The 17,114-nt window shown below is 52.8% G+C and overlaps 1 protein-coding gene across 1 annotated transcript; it reads right to left on the reverse strand.

Moving 5' to 3' along the window:
- Positions 1 to 2,559: 2,559 nt before the first annotated feature.
- On the reverse strand, positions 2,560 to 17,089 carry GID4 (GID complex subunit 4 homolog). The gene is given in 8 exon segments (XM_019981977.2): positions 2,560 to 5,300; positions 7,232 to 7,362; positions 8,017 to 8,118; positions 8,194 to 8,301; positions 11,963 to 12,022; positions 16,443 to 16,743; positions 16,745 to 16,831; positions 16,833 to 17,089. Coding segments are annotated over 8 exon segments (1,110 nt in total). The 3' UTR covers positions 2,560 to 5,236.
- Between the last annotated feature and the right edge of the window lie 25 nt (positions 17,090 to 17,114).

Below are 17,114 nucleotides of genomic sequence, written 5' to 3' on the forward strand. Positions count from 1 at the left end.
TTGCCCTGTCCTTACATGGCCTTTCTTCCGGGAGTCTGCACAGGGACAAAGGAGGGAGACAGAGACACAGCTCTCTGAGGATGCTTTTTTTTGCCAGGCCTCAAGGCATGCAGGATCCTAGTTCTCCAGCCAGGGATTGAACTTGGGCTCTATGCAGTGGAAGTGCAGCGTCTTAACCACCAAACCACCAGGAAATTCCCTTCTGTATGTTTTTAACACAAGGTTGGGAGTAGGGAGCAGGATATTGGAAATCATGCTGTGTTCAAATTCAAGGTTCATAACTGTGAGCTTGGTTAAATTTCTTAACCTCTTCTACACTCTAAAAACAGGGATAACATGGTTGTTGTAAAAGTGAAATAATTTGCTCGCTCGTAAGTCCTCCTTGAATGCCAGAGCCACTGTCAGTTGAGTCTCCTCAGTGGTTACATCTTCCCCAGATTCAGTCCATGTTTGCCAACACCGTCATGCACCAGGCTCTGGGCTGAAGAGGGCTGTTGTAAGCCCAGCTTGCTCTTCTCCTCCACTGCTGACAAAGCCACGATACGAGCCCTGTAAAGTGCCTGACCCAGCAGCTCAAGCTGTTAACAGTGGGGCTGAGATGTGAAGCCCAGTGACTGCAGGGTAACAGGCAGACTGCGGGGAGAACACCTACATGTTTGGCTCCGTGAGGTTCACAGGGGATGGGAGGGGAGAGCCTTTGGGAACTGAGAGGTACAGGCAGGTGTGGAGCCCCGGCCCATGGAGAGCAGGTCTCTGCCCCACATGCAGCTCCTGGCTCCTACTGCCACACTTGTGCCCACGGAGGTGTGCTATCGGTTTACACTCAGGGACACAGAAATGTCCTGAAATGTGACCCACCTTCCAAGAACCCTGGACCTCTGCTGTGTCTGCTTCACTCGCAATCTCCAAAGGGTCTCTTTCTTCATAAATAATGTGGAATCAGGCCACTCCCAGGATCAAGAGAGATAACCTGAAGACCAAACCAGCCTTTCCTGTTTGGAATGTCTGGGTCCTCCAGACCCAAGCCTGGGAAGCCAACTAGGAACCTCATATGTTCGCATCACCCAAGGAATCTTTGGACTTAGTTGCTTTGCAGCATGTGGGATCTTAGTTCCCCAACCAGGGATCAAACCTGCATCCTCTGCATTGCAGTGAGTTCTTAACCACTGAACCACCAGCGAAGTCCCTCACCTGAGTAATCTTTGAGAGTTGACAAACTTCTAGACAGGCTGCTGCTGGATCTCTGAAAATATTCAACTTGTGCATCAAAGGATACCATATCAACAGAGTGAAAGGTAAACCCAAGAAGTGGGGGAAAATATCTGCCAGGTGGGTACCTGATAAGGGGTTAATATCCAGAATATATAAAGAAGTCACTGACCAACAGCAACACAACAATTTTTAAAAAAAATTTTTAAAACGCAGAGAAGACTTGAGTAGACATTTCTCCAAAGAAGACAATATGGCCAACAACATGTTAAAAGGTGCTCCACACCACTAGCCATTAGGGAAATGCAAGTCAAAACCAGTGAGATAACACCGCACATCCGTTAGGATGTGTGTCATGTATGTATGTGTAATGTATGTACATGTAACAAGTGCTGGTGAGAACATGGAGAAATTGGAACTCTTGTGCACTGTTGGTGTGTGTTAGTCACTCAGTCATGTCCGACTCTTTGCAACCCCATGGATTGTAGCACACCAGGCTCTTCTGTGCATGGGATTCTCCAGGCAGGAGTACCAGAGCAGGTTGCCATTTCCTTCTCCAGCACTGTTGGAATGTAGGAATGTAAAATGGTGCAGCCAACTATGGAAAACAGTATGGAGGTTCCTCAAAAGTTAAAAATAAACCTACCATCTGATCTAGCAATTCCACTTCTGAGTATATATCCAAAAGTGAAAGCAGAGACTTGAAGAGGAATTTGTACACCCATGTTCATTATTTGCAATGCCCTTCAAGTGGGAGGAATGCAAGTGTTCGCTGATGGATGAACAGATAAAGGAAAGTGGTCTATACAGTGGTCTGTTCTTCAGCCTTAAAAAGGAAGTTCTCAGACACGTTAAGTGAAACAGGGCAGTCACAAAAGGACAAATACTGGTAATTCCACTTACACAAAGTCCCTGGAGTGGTCAGATCCACAGAGACAGAAAGTAGAGTGGTGGGTGTCAGTGCCTGGGGGTGAGGAGCTGGTGTTTAAAGGGGACTGAGCTCTACTATGGAAAGCAGGGAAGGTTCTGGAGATGACAGTGGTGAAGCTTGTACACTATGAATGTGCTTAACATCACTGAATTGTACACTTCAAATTGGCTAAAATGGTCAATTTTTAAAGGATTTTTTGATGTGGACCATTTTTATTTTTAAAATTTTGTTTTATTTTTGGCTGTGTTGAGTCAGCTTCAGCACCCAGGCTCCTTGTGGTGGCTCAGTTGTGGCACCTAGGCTTAGTTGTTCCGAGGCGTGTGGGATCTTGGTTCTTGACCAGAGATGGAACCTGCACTTTCCTGAACTGGAAGGTTGAAAATCCACCAGAACTGTCTTGATTTAGAAATAGGGCAGACTTGAAGCTTAAATACCTTTATTACTTTTTAAAAATTATTTGGACATTGATAGCTCTGCAAAATACTTCTCCCATCCCAAACTCTCACACCCTTTCCACATATCCTCCCCAAAGAAACAAAATACTCATCCTTCTGCCCATTCAAATCTAATTTTTAAAAACATGTAAGATCCAAAATCAAATATTACTTTTCTTTCCCAGAACTCGTTAGTAATTTTAAACCACAATGCACATACTCAATGGCATTTCTTTTTTAAAAATTAGCTTATCTGACTATTTTATGAGGAAAAACAATATCATTTCAAGGCCTTAGAATATAAATTCCCTGTTTCTGAAAGCAAAAGACATTGAAAAGCCCCTCTGCCCCCTGGAGTCTGCTGTGCACGTCACCCACGGAACCAGCGCTGCACGGGCGGCGCCACTCAGTCCGTCCATCCACACGTGAGACATGTGGAGCTGGAGAGGGCAATGGGTGGGAGGGGGGGCTCCGGGCAGAGGGGGGCTGGGCGTGCAGAGCGGAGCAGAGGAGCAGGAGCTGGGTCCTGAGTGGGGACGGGAGGTGGTGGGGAGCCTGCATCTGCCCTGGTTTCTCAGTGATGAACAAGAGTGTCCACCAAAAGCATTGCACGTAGAACCAGAGGTGCGTGGATTACTGAGGAGGTTCGGCAGTGACCACAGCTGGGGTTGACGGTCCAAGCTCCCCCAGGACCTAAGTCAGGGTGGAGGGTCTGGGGGTTCCTCGGGGGATATGGAAACCCCTGCTTCTGCACCCCTGGGAGTTGGGATTTTACGAGAACCAACCTTCATCACAGGTGTGTCCCAAAGAGCTGGCAAACGTACCACATCTTCATCCCCAAACACCACTGCATTTGACCCCTGGCTCAGCAAGGAAGTCAGCCCACAGCAGAGCCCTGCCCACCTGGGCCACCAAGCAGCAACATGCCAACACCCTGTCCAGCCCACTGGCTGCCCACTCACAGCCACACACATGGGCTCCGACCAGCTCTGGGAGGCGGCGGGGGGTGGGGCGCCTCACCCCCAGGGGTACCTGAACCCTTCAAGGAGCCGGCAAAATGCAGGCGCTGGTTACTCACTGAGAACTTGAGGGCAGGGAAAGGGAGCCTGTGCCACCCGGCTCCTGTGCTGCCAGCCGGCTCTAAAATCAAGAGGATGTTTCTGACTCATCTCTTGAGACGGACGTGAGCCATCCTTCTGCTGCAGCCACCTTCCCAGCACTTCTCCTTAAGGCTTCTCCTGACATGCAATCTCAGCAACATACAGCACGTACTTCAATAAAGGATTCTGAGACTAAGAGACTCGCCTCACCGCTCACATAGACCGGAGGGCTTTGTGTCTTCTCCCTCCGCCCTGGACCTGTCCCTCGCGCCAGTTCCGCTCCTGTGGGTTATGGCAACACCACCTCTCAGTTAAAGCTTTCCCTCCTGGGTTTCGAATGAGTCTATAAATCACCAGAAGTCACCAAACCCACCCAGGCCTTGCTGCATATGGGGGCTGTAGCGGATGACACATGAAGCTCTCTAAACGTTTAAACAAAACAAAACAGCCACGCACGCCTGTGTGCACACACACACACACACACTTTGGCACATGAGCCTCGGGTTACTTGAGTGTGTTCAAGCTCAGCCCCTCCTATGCCCCCACACCGCTGAGCTGCGGGTCGAGGGCTGCAGCGGCCCCTTCTGCCTGATGGGAGAGGTCGCTGGGAAGTGCTGCTGTTCTGAGTAGCGAAAGGAGGAGGAACAAGTGCTAAACTGGCCCCCCAGAATGGTCCTCACGTTTAGCACTAGAATGGATGCAATGCTGCAGAACGTCTCACCAGGTGACCAGTTTCAAACTGCTGGCTGATTAAATATACATTTACATATAGATATAAAAATTACTAAGTCAACATTTGCTGTTTTCAATGTGAAAACGATAAAATGTAATTCTGAATAATTGTGCATTTGCCATAGGGTCCTTGCTAAAGGAACCATAAAAATAATTTTGTAATAAAAAAACTTTTCTTTTTTTAAAGTTTAGTATTGCCCTCAAGTTCAAAAGTTTGGAGCAAACGTGCTGAGTGGGCAGGACTGGAGTCTGTTCCTGCCAGGGACCTGGAAGCCTCAAACCCTGTGGTCCCAACGGCAGGCCCAAGGGACCCACTGGCCACAGGCTAGCTTGGCTCGATCGCCCTCGCTGAGCACTTGGCCTGCGCCCCGCACGAACTCCAGGGGCACATGGGAGCTGGGCTCTGCCTTCTCTTGACTTACCAGACTAAGCAGCCGGGGGCAGGGGCCCTGGGTGGGGACCACTGAGCACCGTGGCCCAGGGGGGGCTGGGGCTGACCTATGCAGCTGGAGGCAGGGGTGGAGCAAGGGCTGTGCATCTCAGGGATACAGAAGTTAGCTGTGCAGGAAGGAAAAGTGCATTGACGGCAGCCTAAAAACAGCTCACGACCAAACCTCACAGGGAGGGAGGAGGAGCCAAGGTCGCCCTCCACCTGCCCTGCGGGCTGGCCACTCCTCGGATGCTGCGGGCTGACATTCATGCTTTCGATGCAAGTCTGCTCGTGAAGAAACAGGAACACACGTTCTCCCGGTTCTGGCAGGTACACGGTTTTCCTGGCAAAGTTCTTTTTTGCCAAGTTCAGTTTGTTTGGTTACTGTTCCGAGCCACTGTCACCGGAATTCGTAGATGGGGGCGCTGTGTTCTGGAACGTGAGTGAGATTTAGCGACTGATACCTGTGGGAAGAGAGGCAGAGGTGTTAGAGCACCCTGAAAACCACACAGGGTGTGGAACCCACTTCGCGGGTGCCAGGAGACCCCATGCCCAGATGAAATGCAAGCTTATCTCAGCTTCCTCAGGGGAAGTGAACCAGAGACAGCCTGTTAGGCAAGGAGAGGCTGGCCCTCTGGGGGAGGATGCAGACCAGGTCCTCTGCCTGCACCACCACCCTGCTTCCCTCTGAAGTCGTGCGCCCCTCAGAGCTCCCAGGGGACCTGGGCACATGCTGATCTGCCCAGAATCTGGAGGGCTTGGAATGATGACATCACAGCCACACCCCCTACCTCAGCGACTCCATCTTCCTCCTCCCTGGACATGGCTGTGAGACTCCAGAGCATCAGGGGCTCTGCGGGGAGTATGACCCCGTGATGGATGCTCTCAGGAGTCAAACAGGGGATGGAGAAACAGGCAGGGACAGCTCCCACTTGGGGACACCCTGCATGGATGGTGTGGGTGTCAGCTCCCTCACTTGTCCACAGAGGAGTGAGGTGCAGCACAGGAAAAGTGGCTCATCTCTCCCCCAAACACCTCAAGGAAGGCCGTCATGTTAGCCGTCAGAGCAGAGCCCTCCCCTCCTGGTGGGCCAGCCGGCATCATGAAGACATCTGAGTGTTGGGGGCATGTGGAGACGCAAGAGAAGCAGAACCGTGTGCATCCCTGGCGGGAGCGGGAAGCTACAACGGCCATGGGAAACGGTTCCCTAAGAAGTGACCGCAGACTCACCCATGACCCAGCAACCTGCCCCAGCCGCGTGCCCTGAGGAACTGAAAGCAGGACCCAGACAGGCTTGGGCACACCCATGTCCACAGCAGCCAGAAGGTGGGGATGAGCCACAGATCCATCCATCCACTGATGAACAGATGAAGATAATGTGGCCCCCATCCACATGACAGGAAATTGCTCAGCAATAAAGACGAAGGACTGACACGCACTCAACATGCAATATGGGGTCTTCAAAACACAATGACAAGACCCAGAGGGCAAACAGTGCACGGGCCCACATTTGTGAAGTGCTCAGAACAGGCAAACCTATACTCAGAGCGGATTAGTGGTGCCTGCAGCTGGTGGGGGTGGAGAGCTGGGTGACGGCTCCTAGGTGGACAGGGTTTCCTCTCTGCCAGTGGAAACATTCTGAAATCGGGTGACAAAACCGTGCTGACACGAAGGCCCCCTGGACTCTACACTTTCAATGAGGGGATCAGATGGCACGTGAGCTGCTTCTCAATAAAGCTGGTGATTTTAAAAGAAGACCAAAAGTTTTAAACACTCATTTGAAAACTGAACAGGTGTTGAAATCCCAACAATGTCTGTTCTCAGAGAAGCCAGGGTAGCACGGAACCCCTGGGCCCTTGGCCACTGCTGGTCAGCCCTGGGCAGCGTCCTTCATGAACCTCTAAAGCATGCAAGACTTAACAGGAAATAAAGAGCTTCAACATGCAGAAGAAATCAGGTGTTTGAGGGCACAGCCACCCTTCAGGTGGACAGGGCACCTACAGAAGCTCAAAAAGTCATGAGAGGCCCCAGAACTGCGGCAAAGGCCACACCCAGGAGCACGTGGCTGTCACCTTGGCAGAAGGCAGGCCCATAAGGCCCACGGGCCCTGGTTACCAACAGACTTCTAGCAGGAAGGTGAGCACAAAATCAGAAAGGCTGCTGACAGCAGAGTTCACATGGGATCTCACACTCTAACTACTGAGTCTGGGAGGAATGAAGACAGGACCCACAAGCCTGAGATAAACGTAGCTGAAAATAGGGCTGCTTGAAAGCATTCAGCAGTGAATCCCTGTACCCAGAACTTCACCTTTGCACCCATTTACACCACTCTGGGGAGGCAAACAAGCCCCCGTGTGAGCACTTTGGGAACTGTGGCCAAGCTCTCAGTCCTTACCACTCTGAGCTCCTGTGGTAGTAGTAGCCCTCTATGGAGGCCGCTGACTTCTGGAAGCAGATGTAGTAGAAGCCGGCAAAGGAAGCACCACTGATGTCCTTGATCGTGTGGTCCGGGACTAGGAACTGCTCCTGCATGCGCACAGAGGGTCAGTGTCATGGCTCCGGCCCCCAGGCCTCCCTGCCCCTTGCAGCTGGCTCTCAGCCTCACTGCGTGACCATGAACCATGTGCCACCTGTGTGTTCTAGACCAAGCACGGCCCCACATCTCAAGGTTGCTAGGGTCAGAGCTGGGAGGAGGCTGTGGGTTGGGACTCAGGTCTGGGCCGAGCCCCGGCCCCGGTTCTCAGCACAGAGCCTGGGAAGGAGGATGCTCCAGGCTTTGGTCTGTAGAAACACTGGCGAGATTTCAAAATAAAACAGCTTTTTCCCACAGGCTGGGGGCCTGGGGTTGGCACCAACTCACCTCCTGAGCTTGGTACCCGTGGCTCTAGCTCAGGAAGTACCAGAGGGAGCCCACCCGACAGACTCTTCAGGAGCTAGAAGGGAAACCCACCCCCATTCCCTGAGCTGGAGGGACCAGGGGCGCTGTGATGGCCCACAGCCTGGGTGAGAGGGTGGCCGGGGAGGTCACTTCACTTAGGGGCTAAGAAGAGGAGTCTCCCAAGTCCATGGGACCCTCAGGATGACCCAGCCTGCAGGGTGGAAGATGAAGCCAGAGGGAGAAGGGTCACAGAGCAGGGGGAGGGGTCACAGAGCAGAGAGGATGAGGCCGGGCCCCCTTACCTTCCACCTCATGAAGACATAGTCCCCACTCTTCAGCTCTTCGTAATCAAAGTCGTCTGAGTTAAATGATTTTGCATACTGATAAAAAGCCAGAAACTTGCCCTGAAAGCCAAAAGCAGAGCAAAGGATGAGGGCTGGGTGGGAACGCAGGCCTGGGGGCGGGGCCGAGGCACTCACCCAGTGCTTCCGGTCCACGTCCTCGTCAGCGTCCCACTTGCGGGTTAAGAAAGGGTGCTTCCTGCTGATTATCTCTCCTTCAAAGAAGGTCGTGAGGGTCGGGTACTCCTGTGGCAAAAACACAAATATCAAACAAGATGTCCAACAGGAGTTCTAACTTTACACAAAACAACAAACCAAGTTCACTTTAATTTCTCCCCAGAACTTTGAAAAGAGGACCACACTGCTGGGCAACCACCCACCAGAGGCAGGTGCAGCAACACCCACGGCCGAGGAGGGAGCCTGACTTGAGGGGCCCAGGGTGGGGGTGGGATGTCTCCTGGATTCTGGGGACTCTGCCAGAAGCAGAGGACCCTTCTTTGGCGCGCTTGTGATGTGTTGATGGCTCAGAAAAGAACTTGGACAAGTTACTTCTGAATATTCTAGCATACAGAGCAGATGGTAACTTGATAGGTTTTACTTTCTAAGGAAAACACCCAGAGAGACTACGAAATCACAGCCCCGTCTTCATGCCTCAGCCTGGTCATCGCTTCTCAGACTGGCTCAGTCTATCCCTGGTGTGCCAGCTCTTTAGGTTCGAGGGGCAGGGAAGGGGCTGTAGAATAACCCCGACGTGAGAGGCACTCGTGTAATTAATTCTATCATGTGAGCTAAGACAACTTACATGACGGGAAACACTGATGACCACGTCTGCCCTGGGAAACCATAACCACCAGAAAAGCAAACGAGTGGTCATCCTGACTGGGTGCCTGAAATGTTAATACTCCCAACAACCCTGCTGTTTGTCCCTCTGCTCATACAAAAGCACAAAAGATTTGGGAAAAGTTAATCGAAGAACAAGTAACCACTGTAAAAAGTTTACCATTTCTCTGCATTTGTAAAAACCCACCCACCAGGCAACCCCTCAGTGTCACCAGGCAGCCCCTCAGCGCTGCCTGCCAGCCCGGGTCATTCCTGGGGGTGCTGTGATGACCCCCACCCAGCAGAGCACAGATCACCATCCTGAGGTCCTGAGACCATGGAGGACCTGCTCTCTTCCTCAAACCCCACGTCAGCCCCTCTCGCTCAGCATTAAACATTTCTACCGGTTTAAATGCCACTTCTCCCGGCTTGCCTCCCAGGTGGCTCGGCGCCCCCACAGGGTACTGCGGCCTCGCTGGCCTGGGGCTTCCAGGAAGGCCATGACCACTTTTCTGCACATGCCAAGGCAGCCTGCTCTTGTAGCAGTGAACTTGAAACACTGCAGATCTGCCATCCCCCTAAAACTGAAACCTTCGCCCCAACGGTGGCGCCGCATTCCTCAAACACATACTGACACAGACAGAGCAGAAAAATTACAGAGACCAAAACTGCCTAAGCGAAAACCTGATTTTTAAAGGTATAAACCAAATTATAGCAATCCATTTGAGAAAGACCTGCTAAGGGAAAAAATGCTTTGTAAGCTGGCAGCTGACTTGAGACGTTAAATTAACGGCTATACAGTATACTGACTTCCTGAGTTTTGAATCTTCGTATTTTATCAAGATGTCCATAAAGAGAGAGAAGGATGAATGATCAAGTATAATAACAAAGAACAAGCTTATGTTCAAGTCACGAGTTTTCCTAACAGGTGATTCTACACCGACCTCTCTCTAAAATGTTCCAGGCAGTCTATCAGGGTGACCACTAGGTACCCACAAACTCTGAGAATTAAATAAAATAAGTATCTAATGAATGAATGAAGGAACAGAAGGAATCCCAAAGATAAAACCCCTCACAGGGCAAGCAAGGACATTCCAGCTCTGACTACAGCCAGGGGGAGGGGGTCACAAAGGGAGGGCGGGCATGGCTAGCATCCCCAGGTGCGGGCCCACTGCGCTGGGCCGTCCTCCCCTCGCTGGCTCCAGGCCCACCTGCCTGGAGGTGAGTCCAGCTTTCCGTGAAGACCCACCTTCTGGAAGATCAAAGTCTGATTGACCAGTAAGGCAGTCTCTGGGTCTGGTGGCATGACCACCTGTGTTCCAAGTAAACCCAGCACAGCCTCAGAGTGCCCAGCATTGTCCGGGGAGTGTGTGGTGGGGCTGACACCCTCCCGCTGGGCTCCCAGCCACCTATGTTGGGCTCCCCAAAGATGCCCCTCTCCCTACGGGTGGCTGGCTGGGACTGCAAAGAGTATCACTTGACACCCATTCTTCACAATTCTGGGATTCAGTTTCCACAAGGCAAACCAAACTTCCCAAACTGTGTGTTTGTGACTCAAGGCAGGTAGGAGGCCAGTCATCTCCAATCATATAGTTAGTTTTCCTATTTCCATACACATGAGAAAGACCATGGCTGATTAGTCATGTTAAAATAAGTCAGATATCTGCTATTTCCAGAACTATAAATGGAAAAGCAAACAAAAATTTTGCCACACCGTGTGGCACGTGGGATCTCAGTTCCCTGATCAGGGACGGAATCCAAGCCCCAGCAGTGGAAGCATGGTGTCCTAACCACTGGACTCCTAGGGAAGTCTCAGGCTGTACATCTTAAATGGGTGAACTCTGTGCTATGGGAACTATATTTCAGTTAAAAAGAGTTTAAAACAAGGTGAATTCAAAGACTTGGAAGACTCGGGCAGGATGACAGACCCTTAGGAAGCACAGCCCCCTCTGATGAAGGTGGCTCCAAGTGGGAAGAGCTGGCAGCGACACCCCCCACCTTGGGAACGCGGCTGTTGGGTGGCCTGGGGCGCTACCCTGCATTCGGGCCACCTGCCCCCACAGGGCCATCCGCAGCCTTTCCGTCTGTGGGTTTTTAGTCCTGCCCACCATCTGTGTGCAGCTCGCTGTGACCATTTGGAATCAGGTCCCCATTCCACACTACAGACTCTGCTGGTTTCCTAACGAAGTTCAACATTTTTGCTCTGCACTCAACACACACGTGTGGCCGCCTCCGAGTTGAGAGTGTTCTGTTGCTGGGTCTTCTCCAGCACAGACCCAGGTGAGAATCCTTCCTCATGCTGTCACTTGCTGCCCCGACTTGACCTGATATGTTTCCAGAGATCTGTCTCAACAATCAAATTCTCAGGAGTCTCTCAGCCATCTGATAGAAAAGCAGGAGAACTAGGGGGACAGGGAGACGAAAAGCAGTGCTTCCCGACTGTGGGGGCCCAGCCTGGGGCTCAGCAGTTCCGAGCTGCCCGCTCACTGATGTCGCGTCCCCTTGGGACCTGAAGCGGGCACCTGGAGCCCTCACCTCCTCACGGGTAAGCCAGCTGACACAAACAGGTGAAGGCTGTGGGCAGGAGGAGGCGAGGGTGTCTGCCAGACCCTCACTACTCTGAGCAGCGTGGCCAGGCCCCGCTCCTGCTCGCCAGTGGGAACACAGAGGGTGCTCTCTCTCGCCTGTGACATTCCTGAGTTCTGAAGGTTGAAAAGCTGGCCTTGAGGGAGGGAACAGCTCCTTCTGCAGGAGGAACCTCCAGGGCCACGGTCTTGGAGGGGTGCTGCTCATTCCAGAAAGTGAAACTGACCATGATGGCGGCAGCGATGCTCTGATTATATTTTTGTTTTCCTCAAAAAGGATCAAAGTAAAATCAGTAGTGTTGGTCACATGGTGATCTGCTGATAAACTTTAACGTCTGTGAATGCACACGTCCACACTGCCTGCTCCCGCTCCCTGACAATAACTGCACTCAAGGTATGGGGCTCCTGAGTCAGGCTTGCCGAGTCGAGCTCGCTGGCCCTTCACACCTGGGGTCCCAACGTGCTGTCCCCACCAGGCCCCCGCCTGCGGGAAGAGCACTTACCTCAGTAAGGCCTTTGATCTTCAGATACCCGCAAAGGTAGGAGTTCCCCGTGTCCACGTGCTGAAAAGACAGGACAACACAGCCGTGTCATAAACGCAGGGTCCATCGGGGACAGCGGAAGCATGTCCAGCATGCAGAGGCCCCTTGGAGGCCGGGGAGAAGGGAGCCTGGAAGCTGGTACAGCTGGGTCTCCCCGGTCCAGCAGCAAGCTGAGTGTTTAATTCTGAGTGAGGCCTCGTGTTAAGAAACTAGGGGGACTCCCCTGGTGGTCCAGCAACCAAGGCTCCACGCTCCACATGCAGGGAGCCCAGGTTCAATCCCTGATCAGGGAACTAGATCCCACATGCTGCAACTAAATATCTGCATGCCAGCAAGGAAGACCAGGTGTAGCCACATAAATAGATACATATTAAAAAAAGAAAAAAAACTAGAAACATTTGTTGCAATTCTCAGATCTGAGGACCCTATACCTTCCAATGCACCTTCAGTCAAACACCAAAGTGGTGCTTCAAAGCTGCAGTGAGCTTGGCCAGCATGAAGCACGCGGCTTCACAAAGCTGGAGCGGTCCCATCGTCTGCTGCAGTGGATAAAGGTCCGCACCTGAAAACCACCGCAGCTCTGCAAACATCCTCACCTGCTGACGTGGGCATCTGACAAAATGGAGCAGCCAACCTGAACTTACAGGGGTCAGCAAGGGAGCTGTGTTCAAGGACCCACGGCTTGAACCTGAAGCCTTGTTTCAAGGGTGTGATTCTCACCAAATTCAATACAATTTGGGTTTCACAGCTGCCAGAAAGGGTATCAGGTGGCAAGGATACTCGCTAATAAGATTAAAAACTCAACTAAATTGGCTAACATTTTGGATGGATTATCACATGCTTGAGAATCAGAATTTCAGTTTGGTCTCCATCCAACCATGTGTCTCTCCCTCTCTGCTCAAATTGATCTTTTTGAACCAAGGGAGTGTCGACCCAGCAACCAGCCAGCATCTCAGTGAGAGAGAACAAGGCGAAGGCTCAGCAAGAAGGTGCTCGAAGCACACCTGTGTCTAACCGCTGCTCTCCCTAATATTCCTCCTACAGTGACCTGGCCCTCACTTCACTCTTGGCTTCCTGGATGGCAGAAGAGAAAGAGAGTAGTCAGAGTAACATTTAAAAAAAAAACACCACCACCAGGTCAGAACCTTACAAAGATTTGAGGAACTCTTGAAATTGCAATTTTAGGGGAAAAGAAACCACTCCAGAAGCACATGAAGAGAGGCCCATCATTAGTCATCAGAGAAATTCAATCAGAACCACAAGAGATGCCACCTCACCCCCACTGGGATGGCTATAATCAAAGAGGGGCCGTGACAAGTGTGACAGGGACGTGGAGAAACTGGAGCCTCTGACACTGCTGGTGGAGGTGGAAAATGGTGCAGCCACTTTGGAAATCAGCCTGGCAGCTCCCCAAATGTTAAACAGTCACCACACAACCCAGTATTCCACTGGTAGGGAGACACCCAGGAGAAATGCAGACAATGTACACATAACAACTCGCGCGTGTATGTGCACAGTGGTGTGTTCATGACAGTCCCAGAGTGCAAACACCCACAAACAGCCATCTATGCATCAACAAAGGAACAGAATGCTGCAGAGCCACTAGGGGACGATGACACAACAGCACAGAGGGAGGGAGCACTGGCTCCTGCTGTGATGTGGACGAACCTCAATACACGGTGCTCCGTGCGACAAGCTGGACACAGTTACTGTATGATTCCCTTTGTGTGAAAAGCCCACAATAAGCAAATCTTAGGGGAAGAAAAATTAGGGGTTGCCTAGGGGTGGAGTCCTTGGACTGCATGGAGATCAAATCAGTCAATCCTAAAGGAAATCAACTCTGACTCTTCATTGGAAGGACAGATGCTAAAGCTGAAGCTCCAGTACTTTGGCCACCTGATGCGAAGAGCCGACTCACTGGAAAAGACCCTGATGCTGCGAAAGATTGAGGGCAGGAGAAGAAAGGGGCGGCAGAGGATGAGATGGTTAGATAACATCACTGACTCAATGGAAATGAGTTTGAGCAACCTCCGGAAGTTAGTGAAAGACAGAGGAGCCTGGCGTGCTGCAGTCCATGAGCTCACAGAGAGTCGAATATGACTTAGCAACTGAATAGTGTTGGAGGGGTGTGGCAGCTAAGGATTCTTTCTGGGGATAATGAAGATGTTCTAAAATTAGACTGCAATGGCAGTTACACAGCTTTGGGACCACACTAAAAACTACTGAATTGTATACCTTACATGTGTGACTTGTGTGACAGGTGAATCATACCTCAATAAAGCGCCTATGAAAAACAAAGAAAGCAGGAAAGAGGTGGAGTTACAGAAGTCAGAAGTTTCTAAGACAACAGAGCCCAAGAACCCAGTTGTGGCTGAAAAACCAGCTGATTGGGCAACTCACAGGCCAGACTGTCTCTGTGACAGTAAGACACTCACCCATCCAGGTGCAGGGTGGCATTCCTGGGTGTGACCACCGCCCCCGCCAGGAGATGGCCAACTCCAAGTGGCCTCCAGCCACTGCCCAGGTTGCTCTGGCCACCCTGGGACCTGCTAGTCATGCACCAACCCAACCCCTACTCCCACCGGTTCACAAGGGAATTGGCACCAGCAGGAATTCAGAAACAACATGCTGAGGACAGGGAGGGGAGCTGCCGCAGGAACCAAGACTTGTCTGTGATACCAGGCTGCCCCGCCACTGGTCCCCAACCCCATTAGACACCATCAAACTCAACAAGGGGCCCAACTCAAGATCATCCCAAACATGACCCACACCAGGCATCTCACTTCTAGAATTGTATGATGAGCTGCAAATCTTCCTACTCAATTCTCACATTTGGAGCAGAAGAGAAGGGAGATTGCCACAGTGGTCATCTAATGGTGAGAGCTGAAATAACTCAGCCACGACCCTTTTCTTTTCCTGGCCTTGTCTCACAGCTCGCAGGATCTCAGTTCCCCGAGTAAGGACTGGACCTGGGCCACAGTAGTGAAAGCGCCAAATCCTAACCATGAGACCACCAGGTAATGCCCATCTTTTCAATTACAATAAATATCATAGCTTATATTAGAAATTTCAGTTTGTAGACCAGAGACACAATTAACAGAGATGGAGTTCTCTTGATCTAAAGTAAACAATTTGCTCCAACAAAGCAGTAAGATAAAAAGAGGCAGGTGAATGATCGGCAGTTGGTGGAGACAAAAGGTGGGAGAAGAGAGGCTGAGAAGAGAGGCTGTTTGAGATTTAAAATCAGTAAAGAGCAAAGGGCAGGAGAAAAATTCTGTCCTCACACAGGACCTACATTCTACATCTACATCCTACATTCTGTCCTCACACAGAACATCAAAGCTTCTGCAAGACCTTTGAGGGGACAGTGCTTGGAGGGGCTTTTAGGCACAGCTTAGGAGATGAGGTATCAGACTGAAGACAAAGGGGCGAAGGGAGGAGGAAGTGGGTCCTGATGCAGGCCTGGGCAGATAGACAGGAGGAACAGTTTTCCAGGAAGGCAGAGCAGAAAGAGGATTAACCACAGCCGATCTCCATGGGCCAGGAGGAAATGTCAAGTGTGCTCCCATCTGCGTGAGAGGAGTGAAGTGCAGGAAGGAGCTGGGACAGGTAAAGCTAAAGTTCCAAAGCCATTAGGAGCTGGCAGCAGGTTCTCAGAAATCCAGGTCAGATGGGAGGAGGAAATACCATATGAGAAATAAAAGTGGGTGAGTTACATTTCCTAGCATGAGTATGAGAGACTAAGGAGGAAGCCCTGACATGTGGATCAAAGTTAAAAATACAGTAAGAGGGTCCCCTAGAGCCAGGAAGGAGAACAGGGAGATGGGAAGGTCTGGGCAGAGAGATGGAGAGAAAAGGAGTGGACTGGAAGTGGCTAGAGGGTGGGGAGTAGGGAGTGTCAGGAGTCTGAGCCAGGAAGAGACCATGGGTTGGGGGGCTAGGAGATCAGCTTCTAACAGACTGTGAGGAGCCCACTTAGGATGTGAGTGCCCAGGCTAATGGGGCAGGAATCGGGGTAGGATGGGGGCCCTCAGGTTCCGGGGCTGATGGAGGGAAGAGACGGATGAAGCTCTGCCGAGGAGGAAACCCCCGGAGGAGGAGGCGGGCCCCAGGGCCTGGGCTTCATGGGACCGAGGAAAACGTGGGAGGCAGCAGGCACGTCTCGGGCCTGGAAGAGTCCAGAGTCAGAGGGAATCCCTGGAGAGTTTCCCGGACGGGGTCCGAGAGGGACTGGAAGAAGGACTGTTGCTGGGGCGACAGGCCACGGGGAAGCAGGGCCGGATCTGAGGCGGCCGGTCCCCGGCTGGGGCCCGCAGGGTTGGGGCGCGCCGGAGGGCCCCCGGCAGGCCCAGGCAGCAGGCCCGTCCGTGGCCGAGGGCCCGAGGGGGCGGCGGCGCGGCCCGGTCCGTGGACGTCTCGAGAGGCCGGGCCGCTGGCTCACCTGCAGCACTACCTCCACGTCGTACGAGTTCCCCTTGCTCTTCTGGTGGCCGCGGAACTTGGAGCCGCTGTAGAGCAGGCTGGTGGCCACGCCGGGCTGCTGCGTGTTGATAGGCGGTGGCGGGATGAGCGAGGCGGCGGAGGCGGCCGAGGCACCGGCCGGCGGGGGACACTCGGTGCGGACCGGCATCGCGGGGTCCCCCGGAGCCAGGGCTGGGGGAAGGGGAGGAACCGCCGCCGCCGCGCGGAAGCCGAGGAGGGCAGACGGAGGGGAGGCCGGCGCGCGCGCAGGGCGGGAGGGGTCCACCCGCCGGCCGCAAGCGGACCGAGCGCTCCGGCCACCACCGGGACCCCGGGACCTGCGAGCAGGGCCTCCGGGTTCTGAGCGAACCCCCTCCCCGCCTGCCCTCGCACACACGCCCCTTCCGATTGGCTCGGGCGCGCTGGGGGGCGGGAGCAGGCTGGCTCGGCGCTTCCGCCCATTGGCGGGCGGGGACAGCACGTGGCGGCGCCGAGGCCCTCTGGGACTTGTAGTCTTTTTCCCGAGGAGCGGCGCGGGGGCTGGGCCGGGGCGTTTGTGATGCTGATTGGCTGCGGCGTGCGCTGAGGCGCGCGGCGACGGCGCGCTACAAGTGTCGTGCGCAACATGGCGGCGCCCAGAGATAGTGAGAGT

Source organism: Bos indicus, chromosome 19, assembly GCF_029378745.1.
Source record: "Bos indicus isolate NIAB-ARS_2022 breed Sahiwal x Tharparkar chromosome 19, NIAB-ARS_B.indTharparkar_mat_pri_1.0, whole genome shotgun sequence".
NCBI lineage: Eukaryota > Metazoa > Chordata > Mammalia > Artiodactyla > Bovidae > Bos > Bos indicus.